The 15,143-nt window shown below is 46.8% G+C and overlaps 1 protein-coding gene across 1 annotated transcript in view; it reads left to right on the top strand.

Moving 5' to 3' along the window:
- The first annotated feature begins 1,972 nt into the window (after positions 1-1,972).
- The window catches only part of LOC126428353 (probable cytochrome P450 304a1), a 124,983-nt gene continuing 111,812 nt past the window's right edge, over positions 1,973-15,143 (top strand). The window contains exon 1 of the mRNA XM_050090284.1: positions 1,973-2,091. Coding sequence (XP_049946241.1) covers positions 1,995-2,091 — 97 coding nt within the window. The 5' untranslated portion in view covers positions 1,973-1,994. The remainder of the gene's footprint in view (positions 2,092-15,143) is intronic.

Consider the following 15,143-nt stretch of genomic DNA (forward strand, 5'->3'; position numbering starts at 1 on the left):
GCAATTATGGACGGCTATAGAGGTAGCATGGCTCAATATTTCTACAGGGGACTTCCAGCGACTTGTTGAGTCCATGCCATGTCCAGTTGCTGCACTGTACTTAGCAAATCAAGTCACACGCAAAGTTTAAGAAAGTTTTATTTAAACTGATTATACACATATACACTCTTGACATCTTCACACTTGCTACAACTAGGACTTTTTACTTATTCAATCTTCAGTCTTAATATTTCTGCTTCTGAAGTACAACTAGCTTCCTACTCGGCGAATATTCGGTATTTATAATGCTACGTATCGAAGATTCTCTGTACAAGAAAACAGTAGAATATTCGCGACTTCTCTCCAACAAATGCCATACACAATAACGTATCGAGATCACTAGAATGGTCGCGACTTTTCTCCTAGGTATATGTTAGCTATCTGTGTGCCCAGTGCTGTGTTTCTGGGGGAACACTGGGGGATGCATCCTTCTAAACTTGTTCCTTGACAAAGTAATTTTTTTACGATGTTGAGTACGTGCAAGAGTGCCAAAGATTTATTTCACGGACTTAAATTTTTTATTTTATTCTTTCGTGTTGGCAATTGCAATACGAACGATATCAGTGCAGTTTTTGGTGAGAAAGTCGATGCCACTGACCGTTTCAAGCAATTCGAAGCTGCGGCAACCGTTCTCGTCAACTGAATCGCTGGCAGCCAGTTCGACAAGCATGTAGTGCCCTCGCCCGCTAATAGTGGGTTGTGGTAGTGCTAAACAGATATGCGTAAGCTCAAATCGCATCTTCATTTGAGGTGATGTAATCTGAAGTGTTCGATACCACATTATGTTGATGACATCATGGCTAAAAGCAGACGAGTGATATCCCATGCCTCGGTTATAACTAATTTTCGCTGCAATATATCCCATGCCGGAGTACCCTCAAACTTTTTTTAGAAAAAAAGCACTGTGTGTGCCAGACAGAAACGTATAGAATACGCGGACGCGCGTGCTACATAGGCAAGCACAACTACTCGATAAGTCGATTCTGTCGAGTCGACTGACGAAAGAAACGAACGAATAGCGTGCGGGCTGACTGGCGTGGGCGGCAAGGGTGGCAATGCGGGCGACCCTTGCCGCCCACGCCAGTCAGCCCGCACGCTATTCGTTCGTTTCTTTCGTCAGTCGACTCGACAGAATCGACTTATCGAGTAGTTGTGCTTGCCTATGTAGCACGCGCGTCCGCGTATTCTATACGTTTCTGTCTGGCACACACAGTGCTTTTTTTCTAAAAAAAGTTTGAGGGTACTCCGGCATGGGATATATTGCAGCGAAAATTAGTTATAACCGAGGCATTGGATATCACTCGTCTGCTTTTAGCCCCCCCCCCCCCCCCCCCCTCATATGTATCCGCCACCGCTTAACTTACATACATCTCTTCCTGTGCCACTTTGCTTACGTCATCAAAACAGTACGCACACCATAGAGATAATACTCTCTGAGTCCGCAGCTCGTGGTCGTGCGGTAGCGTTCTCGCTTCCAGCGCCTGGGTTTCCGGGTTCGATTCCCGGTGGGGTCAGGGATTTTCTCTGCCTCGTGATGACTGGGTGTTGTGTGATGTCCTTAGGTTAGTTAGGTTTAAGTTCTAGCGGACTGATGACCATAGATGTTAAGTCCCATAGTGCTCAGAGCCATTAATTACTCTCTGAATATCGAAGTTCTGTCTGCATTCCCTTCCAGTGCAAGCTCATGTTCATATGTACAAGCAGATGGTAGCGAACACTGGTGCAACCTCTGCGAATACCCCGCTGCAAAGGAGGCTTCAGATGTTTCCGATCGTAACAGAAGGCGCCGCTTATCAAAGCGCAGGTCCCAGTTATGTAGAACAGCCGAGTAGGGGACGCAGCCCCTGTCCCGGTTGCTGGTGGGGCGGGAGGTGGTGGTGGGGGAATCCCCTAAAGAGCTCCGCAGGCGTCGAGGACAACCAGAGCCGCTCGCACTGCGCCACCGAAAGCTCACCATGGCTCTCGTCGGGGTTCTGTTGGTAGCCCTGGCCGTGGGCCTGCTGCTCTACATGATGCTCGTCGCATTCTCCAGGCCTGACAACTTCCCGCCAGGTGAGTCGCGCGGCCGATTCACAATAGACCTTGGTTTCCCAAGCTATTTTCCGCGAAGCATTGGTGAGACGCTGCAAATGAATAAGTGCTCTGCGAAAACCTATTAATAAAATTGTGTTTCTTTTTACATTTTGACGAAAATATCGAAGCCACTATGAAACATTTTGCAATCAGCGACAGAAAACGAAGTACATAATAAAATTACGATTACGAAGACCGAAAAACACAATATCCACTACTATAATACGAGTTAGAGCGTCGAAAATAGAACGCCGACACCGTCAAAACTTTGTTCCCGAGAAACCTTGATGTGGCGTCGCAGTACTTTGACGGCCTATGTGATTGCCGCCATTTGAAATGCATTGTGGAATGTTTTGACGTGACGTTACGAAATGTATGAACTGGCCTTAGGAAAGTTGCAAGCGACAGCCAGCGATCTCTGCATAACAGAGTGACTGACTACTACTGTCTGAGCGGCCACACAATGATCCTCGGATGTCTATCCGTACCTAACAACAGCACTTTGGCCATCAAGTGTCCCTAGAAGGCACACGAAAATATTTTCCGAATTCCCGCCCACACATTACATCGGGTTACATCAAATGAATTTGCAATTCCGAATAAGGACTACCATCAGCTGTAGAATCGAATGACGACGACAAATACTTCTGCCGTACCGGGACTCGAATACGGATTTCCCGCTTATCGCGACCGGTCGCCTTACCATTAGGCTATCCGTGCACGACTCACAGCCACACCCAAACTACCATATGTCGTCGACCATGCGTCCTCGTCCTGTACTCGCACTTTTTTTTTAAATTTGTGGTACACTACTGGCCACTAAAATTGCTACACCACGAAGATGACGTGTTACAGACGCGAAATTTAACCGACAGGAAGAAGATGCTGTGATATGCAAATGATTAGCTTTTTAGAGCATTCACACAAGGTTGGCGCCGGTGGCGACACCTACAACGTGCTGACATGAGGAAAGTTTCCAACCGATTTCCCATACACAAACAGCAGTTGACCGGCATTGCCTGGTGAAATGTTGTTGTGATGCCTCGTGTAAGGGGGGAAATGCGTACCATCACGTTTCCCACTTTGATAGAGGTCGGATTGTAGCCTATTACGATTGCGGTTTATCGTATCGCAACATTGCTGCTCGCTTTGATTCAGTGTTCCGAAACTGTTTCACTGCGGAAAATCGTAACACGGTCCCTGACTTCAGCCGTCGCACGGACGCCAAAATGGAAAATATTGAAATAAACGATATCGGAATTGAAAAACAACTGCTATCACTTAGTAGCGGAAAAGCATCCGGACCAGACGAGATACCCTTAAGATTCTACAGTGATTATGCTAAAGAACTTGCCCCCTTTCTATCAGCAATTTATCGTAGATCGCTGGAAGAACGTAAAGTACCTAGCGACTGGAAGAAAGCGCAGGTCGTTCCCATTTTCAAGAAGGGTCATAAATCAGATGCGAATAATTATAGGCCTATTTCGCTTACGTCAATCTGTTGTAGAATAATGGAACATGTTTTGTGTTCTCGTATTATGACGTTCTTAGATAATACAAATCTCCTTCATCATAACCAACATGGATTCCGCAAACAGAGATCATGTGAAACTCAGCTCGCCCTATTTGCCCAAGAAATTCACAGTGCCGTAGACACTGGCGAGCAGATTGATGCCGTATTCCTGGACTTCAGGAAGGCATTTGATACGGTTCCGCACTTACGTTTAGTGAAAAAATTACGAGCTTACGGAATATCGGACCAGGTTTGTGATTGGATTCAGGATTTCCTAGAAGAAAGAACACAACATGTCATTCTTAACGGTTCAAAATCTGCAGATGTAGAGGTAATTTCGGGAGTACCGCAGGGAAGCGTGATAGGACCTTTATTGTTTACAATATACATAAATGACTTAGTTGACAACATCGGTAGCTCCGTGAGGCTATTTGCAGATGACACGGTTGTCTACAAGAAAGTAGCAACATCAGAAGACTCGTACGTACTCCAAGAGGACCTGCAGAGGATTAATGCATGGTGCGACAGCTGGCAGCTTTCCCTAAACGTAGATAAATGTAATATAATGCGCATACATAGGGGCAGAAATCCATTCCAGTACGATTATGCCATAGGTGGTAAATCATTGGAAGCGGTAACGACCGTAAAATACTTAGGAGTTACTATCCGGAGCGACCTGAAGTGGAATGATCACATAAAACAAATAGTGGGAAAAGCAGGCGCCAGGTTGAGATTCATAGGAAGAATTCTAAGAAAATGTGACTCATCGACGAAAGAAGTAGCTTACAAAACGCTTGTTCGTCCGATTCTTGAGTATTGCTCATCAGTATGGGACCCTTACCAGGTTGGATTAATAGAAGAGATAGACATGATCCAGCGAAAAGCAGCGCGATTCGTCATGGGGACATTTAGTCAGCGCGAGAGCGTTACGGAGATGCTGAACAAGCTCCAGTGGCGGACACTTCAAGAAAGGCATTACGCAATACGGAGAGGTTTATTAGCGAAATTACGAGAGAGCACATTCCGGGAAGAGATGGGCAACATATTACTACCGCCCACATATATCTCGCGTAATGATCACAACGAAAAGATCCGAGAAATTAGAGCAAATACGGAGACTTACAAGCAGTCGTTCTTCCCACGCACAATTCGTGAATGGAACAGGGAAGGGGGGATCAGATAGTGGTACAATAAGTACCCTCCGCCACACACCGTAAGGTGGCTCGCGGAGTATAGATGTAGATGTAGATGTAGATGTGGATCCAATGACTGTTAGCAGAATATGGAATCGGTGGGTTCAGGAGGGTAATACGGAACGCCGTGCTGGATACCAACGGCCTCGTATCACTAGCAGTCGAGATGACAGGCATCTTATCCGCATGGCTGTAACGGATCGTGCAGCCACGTCTCGATCCCTGAGTCAACAGATAGGGACGTTTGCAAGACGACAACCATCTGCACCAACAGTTCGACGATGTTTGCAGCAGCAAGGACTACCAGCTCGGAGACCGTGGCTGTGGTTACCCTTGACGCTGCATCACAGACAGGAGCGCCTGCAATGGTGTACTCAACGATAAACGTGGGTGCACGAATAGTAAAACGTCATTTTTTCGAATGAATCCAGGTTCTGTTTAAAGCATCACGATGGTCGCCCCCGTGTTTGGAGACATCGCGGTGAACGCACATTGGAAGCGTGTATTCGTCATCGCCATCCTGGCGTATCACCCGGTGTGATGGTACGGGGTGCCATTGGTTACACGTCTCGGTCAGCTCTTGTTCGCATTGACGGCACTTTGAACACTAGACGTTACATTTCATATGTGTTACGACCCGTGGCCCTACCCTTCATTCGATCCCTGCGAAACCCTACATTTCAGCAGGATAACGCACGACCGCATGTTGCAGGTTCTGTACGGGTCTTTCTCGATACAGAAAATGTTCGACTGCTGCTCTGGCCAGCACATTCCCCAGATCTCTCACCAATTGAAAACGTCTGGTCAATGGTGGCCGAGCAAATGGCTCGTCACAATACACCAGTCAATACTCTTGAAGAACTGTGGTATCGTGTTGAAGCTGCTTGGGCAACTGTATCTGTACACGCCATCCAAGCTCTGATTGACTCAATGCCCAGGCGTATCAAAGCCGTTATTACGGCTAGAGGTGGTTGTTCTGGGTACTGATTTCTTAGGATCTATGCACCCAAATTGCGTGAAAATGTGTTCACATGTCAGTTCTAGTATAATATATTTGTCCAATGAATACCCGTTTACCATATGTATTTCTTCTTAATGTAGCAATTTAATTGGCCAGTAGTGTTAAGTTCCTATGGGACCACACCGCTGAGGTCATCCGTCCCTAGGCTTACACACTATTTAATCTAACTCTAACTAACTTACGCTAAGAACAACACACACACACGCATGCCCGAGGCAGGATTCGAACCTGCGACCGTAGCAGCAGCGAGGTTCCGGACTGAAGCGCATAGAACCGCTCGCCCACATCGGACGGCTATCGCATTACATCGAATGTTTCAGATTTCTGGAGAAGAACAAAATGTATTTTAAAACCAGTGTCAAAAACATCTGAAGTTCCATATCTATATCTACATCTTCACGAGTACTGCAATTAATACACTCCTGGAAATGGAAAAAAGAACACATTGACACCGGTGTGTCAGACCCACCATACTTGCTCCGGACACTGCGAGAGGGCTGTACAAGCAATGATCACACGCACGGCACAGCGGACACACCAGGAACCGCGGTGTTGGCCGTCGAATGGCGCTAGCTGCGCAGAATTTGTGCACCGCCGCCGTCAGTGTCAGCCAGTTTGCCGTGGCATACGGAGCTCCACCGCAGTCTTTAACACTGGTAGCATGCCGCGACAGCGTGGACGTGAACCGTATGTGCAGTTGACGGACTTTGAGCGAGGGCGTATAGTGGGCATGCGGGAGGCCGGGTGGACGTACCGCCGAATTGCTCAACACGTGGGGCGTGAGGTCACCACAGTACATCGATGTTGTCGCCAGTGGTCGGTGGAAGGTGCACGTGCCCGTCGACCTGGGACCGGACCGCAGCGACGCACGGATGCACGCCAAGACCGTAGGATCCTACGCAGTGCCGTAGGGGACCGCACCGCCACTTCCCAGCAAATTAGGGACACTGTTGCTCCTGAGGTATCGGCGAGGACCATTCGCAACCGTCTCCATGAAGCTGGGCTACGGTCCCGCACACCGTTAGGCCGTCTTCCGCTCACGCCCCAACATCGTGCAGCCCGCCTCCAGTGGTGTCGCGACAGGCGTGAATGGAGGGACGAATGGAGACGTGTCGTCTTCAGCGATGAGAATCGCTTCTGCCTTGGTGCCAATGATGGTCGTATGCGTGTTTGGCGCCGTGCAGGTGAGCGCCACAATCAGGACTGCATACGACCGAGGCACACAGGGCCAACACCCGGCATCATGGTGTGGGGAGCGATCTCCTACACTGGCCGTACATCACTGGTGATCGTCGAGGGGACACTGAATAGTGCACGGTACATCCAAACCGTCATCGAACCCATCGTTCTACCATTCCTAGACCGGCAAGGGAACTTGCTGTTCCAACAGGACAATGCACGTCCGCATGTATCCCGTGCCACCCAACGTGCTCTAGAAGATGTACGTCAACTACCCTGGCCAGCAAGATCTCCGGATCTGTCCCCCATTGAGCATGTTTGGGACTGGATGAAGCGTCGTCTCACGCGGTCTGCACGTTCAGCACGAACGCTGGTCCAACTGAGGCGCCAGGTGGAAATGGCATGGCAAGCCGTTCCACAGGACTACATCCAGCATCTCTACGATCGTCTCCATGGGAGAATAGCAGCCTGCATTGCTGCGAAAGGTGGATATACACTGTACTAGTGCCGACATTGTGCATGCTCTGTTGCCTGTGTCTATGTTCCTGTGGTTCTGTCAGTGTGATCATGTGATGTATCTGACCCCAGGAATGTGTCAATAAAGTTTCCCCTTCCTGGGACAATGAATTCACGGTGTTCTTATTTCAATTTCCAGGAGTGTAGTTAAATGTTTGATGGAGGCTCTATTCAAACACTTCGACTATTTCAGCTCCCCAACAGCAGCAGAAATTACCACTTAAATCTTTCCGCGCAAGCTCTGACTTCTGTTATTTTATTACGATGGAAATTTTTCCTTTGTAGGTGGGAGCCAATAAAAAATTTTCGCATTCAAAGGAGAAAGTTGGCTGATTGGAATTTCGGAAAAAGATCTGGCAGCAACGAAAACGCCTTTGTTTTAATGGCCCCCATTCCAACTCGCATCTTGTCTGTGACACTCCCTCCCCTATTTCGTGATAATACAAAACGAGCTGCCCCTCTCTCCACTTGTTCGATGTCCTCTGACAATGCTATGTGGTTAGGATCCTACACCGCGCAGCAATAGTCTAGAAGAGAGCGGAAAAGCACAGTGTCGGCACTGTGTTTAGGAGACATAATTGAATTTTCTAACTGCTCTGCCAGTAAAAGTCTTTCAGTCTCCTTCTCCACAACATTTTCAATGTGATAGTTTCCTGATTAAGTTGTTTGTAATTGTAATCCGTAGCTATTTAGCTGTATCGACTGTCTTTAGGTTTGTGTAATTTATCAGTTTTTCATGTGTAGGATTTCACTCTTTTTAATGTTCAGATTTAATTTCCACTATTCGAACCATGTACAAGGGCAATATTTTCTGAATCCGTGCTCCTATGTTTCAACATATCGCTCTTTTCCGTGGTATTTCATGCTATTGTAAATAGATGTCAGTGACACAGGTGTATAATTCGGCGGATTACTTCTATTATGTTTCTTGTAATTAGGTGGCACTTGTCGAACTTTTGGGTCTTTAGGTACGGTTGTTTTGTCGAGCGAGAAGTTGTGTCTAACTACTAGAAAGCTGTTGCATCAGCACTCTTCGGAAGGAGCATGACTGGTACACAGTTTGGACTGGAAGACTTGCTTTTGTTAAGTGACTTAATTTGCTTCATCAAGCCGAGGGTAGCTACTTCTAAACTGCTCTAGTTCGTCATTTCAGGTCTAGAGCAAATCTGATTTTGACAGGTGGATCAGAGAGCTGATTGTGCTTTGCTTTACAGATGCAGATGAAATCGATAAATCAGATACTATATCTTGTAAAAACTGCAGACATATCTTTAGTAAAATTGAGATCGGTTTGTTCAGACGTGCCTACTGATGGCAAAAACAACGCATGTGGTACTTCTTTAGCACACGCCGATGTATTCATGCAACGCCACCCATGACTAAGTGTAGTGCGAAATACATTTTACTTATGTGTTATCTCAAATAATGCACTACTTATCATGATACATGTATTTCTCTGAGCAGGACATTAAATACATTTTACAGGAAGAGATGTGCACTTATGCGTACTACATGTGGTCTACTTTGACAAAAGTGATACATGTACAAGGTGACAGATATTGGATCCGAAAGTTTTACCATCATGACATTATGCGTCTTTAATGTAGCGTCCTTTGCCTTCTGCATCTTCATGCCGTTGATCATTGCTGATTGTAGCGCCTTAGAGGTAGTTTCCCACCCTAAGAGCAAGAGGATGCGATGAGTTTCTGTCCGCTTTATCGTCCTTTTTGACAAGCCCATTGGCAAGAGGATGGTCATTTCTTATACCGGAGGTCTTTAACCACTATTGGTAATTTATTCAAAATAAAGCAATGGCACGGAACGAAGGACGTTTTGATTCCTAATTGAAACGCTACCCGCTTTTTCTTGTCAATGAATCGTTCCTGCTGCCCAAAGGGAGATCCGCTAGATCACGAACTGGGTGAACACTATTGCGACCCACATCTGACTCCCTACATGCTTGATGTCTCCCCCGATGGCGATGACATCTTCCAGCTGGATAAGTATCTGTGTCAGAAGGTCAGAACCGTACTAAAGTGATTTGAGAAACATGGTTGTTAATTGACGATAATTCGGTTGATCTGAATCCGATGGAACACATCTGGGAAGTTATCGGGCGCCAACTGCAGGCCGACAATCTCCCAATCTGCAATTTACGAAAATTACGTGACCTGTGCGTAGATATGTCGTGCCCTATAATTCCATAAACATACGAAGGACTTGTCGAATCCATGCCACGCAGAAATGTTGCTTTATTGCGTTCCAAAAGTGGACCAACACGCTATTAAGCAGGTTTTGGATAATCAGAGTATAAATGATAATTAATTGAAACACTCAGCTGCCGACAGGTGTTGTTGACATACCTTGACGGGGACAGATAAAAACGGTGTGCCCCGACCGGGACTCGAAACCGGGATCTCCAGCTTACATGGCAGACGCTCTATCCATCTGAGCCACCGAGCACACAGTTGAATAGCGCGACTGCAGAGACTTATCCCTTGCACGCTTCCCGTGAAACCCACATTCCCACCTGTTCACAATCTACATACGTAATGTTCCTAATAGATACTTTGCCCATCCACTCGTTACTCGCGCTCACTTAAGTTGACGATTCCCGTAAGAGTTCGGGCAACCTGTGAGCACTCGCACAGACGAAGGTCAAAGGCCGGGTAGCCATTTAACTGTATATGAAGATAGTAACTGTTCTCGGATACCATTGATGACCGTGCAGCTTCTCTACAATAAATGATAATTAATTGAAGCCCTCAGCTGCCGACAGGTGTTGTTGACATATCTTGACGGGGACAGCTGAAAATGTGTGCAGCGTTAAGGGTAACCGCAACCACGGTCTCCGAGCAGATAGTCCGTGCTGCTGCAAACGTCGTCGAACTATACGTGCAGATGGTTGTTGTCATGCAAACGTCCCCATCTGCTGACTCAGGGATCGAGACGTGGCAGCACGATCCGTTACAGCCATGCGGATGCGGATGAGATGCGACTGCTACGGTCGCAGGTTCGAATCCTGCCTCGGGCATGCGTGTGTGTGTGTGTTGTTCTTAGCGTAAGTTAGTTTGAGTTAGATTAAATAGTGTGTAAGCCTAGGGACGGATGACCTCAGCAGTGTGGTCCCATAGGAACTTACACTACTGGCCAATTAAATTGCTACACCAAGAAGAAATACATATGGTAAACGGGTATTCATTGGACAAACATATTATACTAGAACTGACATGTAAACACATTTTCACGCAATTTGGGTGCATAGATCCTGAGAAATCAGTACCCAGAACAACCACCTCTGGCCGTAATAACGGCGTTGATACGCCTGGGCATTGAGTCAAACAGAGCTTGGATGGCGTGTACAGATACAGTTGCCCAAGCAGCTTCAACACTATACCACAGTTCTTCAAGAGTATTGACTGGCGTATTGTGACGAGCCAGTTGCTCGGCCACCATTGACCAGACGTTTTCAATTGGTGGGAGATCTGGAGAATGTGCTGGCCAGGGCAGCAGTCGAACATTTTCTGTATCCAGAAAGGCCCGTACAGGACCTGCAACATGCGGTCGTGCATTATCCTGCTGAAATGTAGGGTTTCGCAGGGATCGAATGAAGGGTAGAAGCACGGGTCGTAACACATATGAAATGTAACGTCCACTGTTCAAAGTGCTGTCAATGCGAACAGGAGGTGATCGAGACGTGTAACCAATGGCACCCCGTACCATCACGCCGGGTGATACGCCAGTATGGCGATGACGAATACACGCTTCCAATGTGCGTTCACCGCGATGTCTCCAAACACGGAGGCGACCATCGTGATACTTTAAACAGAACCTCGATTCATCCGAGAAAATGACGTTTTGCTATTCGTGCGCCCACGTTCGTCGTTGAGTACACCATCGCAGGCGCTCCTGTCTGTGATGCAGCGTCAAGGGTAACCACAGCCATGGTCTCCGAGCTGATAGTCCATGCTGCTGCAAACGTCGTCGAACTGTTCGTGCAGATGGTTGTTATCTTGCAAACGTCCCCACCTGTTGACTCGAGACGTGGCTGCACGATCCGTTACAGCCATGCGGATAAGATGCCTGTCATCTCGACTGCTAGTGATACGAGGCCGTTGGTATCCAGCACGGCGTTCCGTATTACCCTCCTGAACCCACCGATTCCATATTCTGCTAACAGTCATTGGATCTCGACCAACGCGAGCAGCAATGTTGCGATACGATAAACCGCAATCGCGATAGGCTACAATCCGACCTTTTTCAAAGTCGGAAACGTGATGGTACGCATTTCTCTTCCTTACACGAGGCATCACAACAATGTTTCACCAGGCAACGCCGGTCAACTGCTGTTTGAGTATGAGAAATCGGTTGGAAACTTTCCTCATGCCAGCACGTTGTAGGTGTCGCCACCAGTCCCAACCTTGTGTGAATGCTCTAAAAAGCTAATCATTTGCAGATCACAGCATCTTCTTCCTGCCGCTTAAATTACGCGTCTGTAGCACGACATCTTCGTGGTGTAGCAATTTTAATGGCCAGTAGTGTAATCTGCCCTTTGTCAAAGTCGCTTATCTCAACGGATTTCCTCATCTGCAGCCCATGTCTTCCCCAGGGTGATAGTTGGTGTCTGCCATGGCTGCATCCAACGACGCGGTGAGCAGTGGCCATAACGTTTTGGCTGATCGCTGTATGTAGTTATCGTACATACGGCAGTTTCTGATACTAGGTACACAGAAGGTAGTTTAGCACTCTAATTACAGCAATGGTATTCCCACTAACTACTCGAATGCACACCTTTGGCCTTATGCACCCGGTACGTCGTCTCCGTTCGAAAGTTCTTGGCATGTCCGCAATGGTACCAGCAGCGACTGCAGTTCTAGCGACGACGTCTTCTTCTGTTTCAACAACAGTTTCATACACTAGCCGCTTGATACGCCTAAAGAGGAAGAAATCCAGACACGTGAGGCCAGCTGACCTGGATGGCCAGACCACAGGGCCACCTCGATCGACCCGTCTATTCCCGAAGGCAGCTCTCAGACGATTCCTCACAGCAACGGTGAAATGGGCTGGCGCCCCAATTTGCTAGCTGTGCATCCCTTGTCTAACATTCAAAAGTACGAGGGTGAGTCAAATGAAAAAAATGGCTCCACTATGGGACTTAACATCTGTGGTCATCAGTCCCCTAGAACTTAGATCTACTTAAACCTAACTAACCTAAGGACATCACACACATCCATGCCCGAGGCAGGATTCGAACCTGCGGCCGTAGCGCCTAGAACCGCTCGGCGGAGTCAAATGAAAACCTTAAATATTTTTTAAATATTATTTATTTTGCAGATGTAGTACAAAGCTGTATCACTTGTCAACATAAACCTCCCCCCCCCCCCCCCCTCATAGCAAGTCCTCCATCGCTTACAAAGTGCATAAATTCCTTCAGAAAAAAATTCTTTTGGTAGTCCGCGCAACCACTCATGCACCGCGTGGCGTACCTCTTCATCAGAGCGGAACTTCTTTCCTCCCATTGCGTCTTTGAGTGGTCCAAACGTGTGGAAATCAGTTGGGGCAAGTTCTGGTGAGTATGGTGGATGAGGAAGACACTCAAAATGCAGGTCTGTGATTGTTGCAACTGTTGTACGGGCACTGTGGGGCCTTGCATTGTCAGTTGCAAAAGGACACCTGCTGACAGCAATCCACGTCGCTTTGATTTGATTTCAGGGCGCACATGATTTTTTAGGAGATCTGTGTATGATGCACAGGTGACTGTGGTCCCTCTAGGCATGTAATGCTCCAAAATGACGCCTTTATCGTCCCAAAAGAGAGTCAGCGTAACCCTCCCTGCTGATGGTTCTGTTCGAAACTTCTTTGGTTTTGGTGATGGGAAATGGCGCCATTCCTTGCTCTCTTCGTTTCCGGTTGGTGGAACTGAACCCAGGTTCCGCCCCCAGTAACGATTCTTCCAAGAATACCATCACCTTCTCGTTCAAAGCGCCGAAGAAGTTCTTCATAAGCATCAACACGTCGTTCTCTCATTTCAGGAGTCAGTTGCCGTGGCACCCATCTTGCAGACACGTTGTGAAACTGGAGCACATGCACGTTGTGGTGTGCTGACCCATGACTAATCTGTAAACATGCTACAATGTCATTCAGTGTCACTCGGTTGTTTTCCTTCACTATGGCTTCAAGTGCTGCATTGTTCTGTGGAGTCTCAACTCGTTGTGCCTGACCTGGACGAGGAGCATCTTCCACTGAAGTCACACCATTTGCAAACTTCCTACCCCATCCTAGACTTGCTGCTGTGACAAACATGCATCACCGTACTGAACCTTCATTCGTCGATGAATTTTAATAGGTTTCACACCTTCACTACGCAAGAACCGAATAACAGAACGCTGTTCTTCCCTGGTGCAAGCCGCAAGTGGGGCGGCCATCTTTATACTGACACTGCAACGTTATGTGTGCATCTGCACTATGCTGTCACCTATAGACCATTCCGCACGCTGTTTGTAGCAGGCTTATCAACTTACGTCTTGAATAAAATAATACCTACAGTCGTAATTTTATGAATTATTTCATTTAAATACCAGTTTCGGTACCTCATCTACAGGCCACTCCACCTAAACGTCTGTGCTATTACAAGGAGCACTAATTTCAACTGTCTTTCGTAGGTTTCCAAATCTTTTCTGTAGACGTGGATTCTCAACACCTGTAGTGACAGCCCCAGTCCCATTCCATTCCATTTACACAACATGAAACTACAGAAACTTTACATTTTGTCCGCAGACCGTTTAGAAGGCACAGCAATTTGTGCATGCTGGAAAGTGGGTACTGGTTTGAATACAGCTCTCAAATGAACGTTGCGCCAACAGAACATCCATCTAATCACCGCCAATTATGAATAGCATGTTATTTACTTGTTCTAGCAATATCTGGGATGACCTGCAGTAGCTGCCTCAGATAGAGAGAGAGAGAGAAGTGAAGTAATGTACTGGCATCGTGTCATCATAATTATAACTGCAGAGCGTATTAATAAACAACAGATAAATGCAAATTAATACTGCTTGCTTAAGCACACAAACATTCCGCCAGTTATCATACGACTGACGAGTCACTAAATTACAAAATTCTCATACTCGTACACCACTAGAAATCATTCCCCATGACTCTGCTAAACCTCTCGTTTAGCGAAATTTAACGCTGCGTGTGTACCCGCAGTGAGACAGTACTCTGACTTTAGCAGTTACAGAATAACTTACGTTTGTTTGTTGGTTTTAAGTATCAAAGTAACCTACCTAAAATAAATGCTGAGTGGTTAACCATAAATTTTCTGGGATATAATAACTTTTTTGCGTCGCCATTAAAAGTTTGGTCCTTCTGGCAATGACTCTCTCGAAACTGACCAATTCATTTATAGAAAAATAAAAAAAAATGGTAATTTTAGAGTCTTTCCGTTCCTTCGCACCATACCCGCCGGCTGCATTAATTTCTGAGGGCGCCCGTATCCTTATGATCAAAAAAGAAAATACTACAATGAGAGGAGTAATTCGATCAAGGCAGCGCTTAAACTTCACTGAAGTGCCAAAGAAACTGGAATAGGCATGGGTATTCAAATAAA

The sequence above is a fragment of the Schistocerca serialis genome, chromosome 12 (genome assembly GCF_023864345.2).
Source record: "Schistocerca serialis cubense isolate TAMUIC-IGC-003099 chromosome 12, iqSchSeri2.2, whole genome shotgun sequence".
Taxonomy (NCBI): Eukaryota; Metazoa; Arthropoda; class Insecta; order Orthoptera; family Acrididae; genus Schistocerca; species Schistocerca serialis.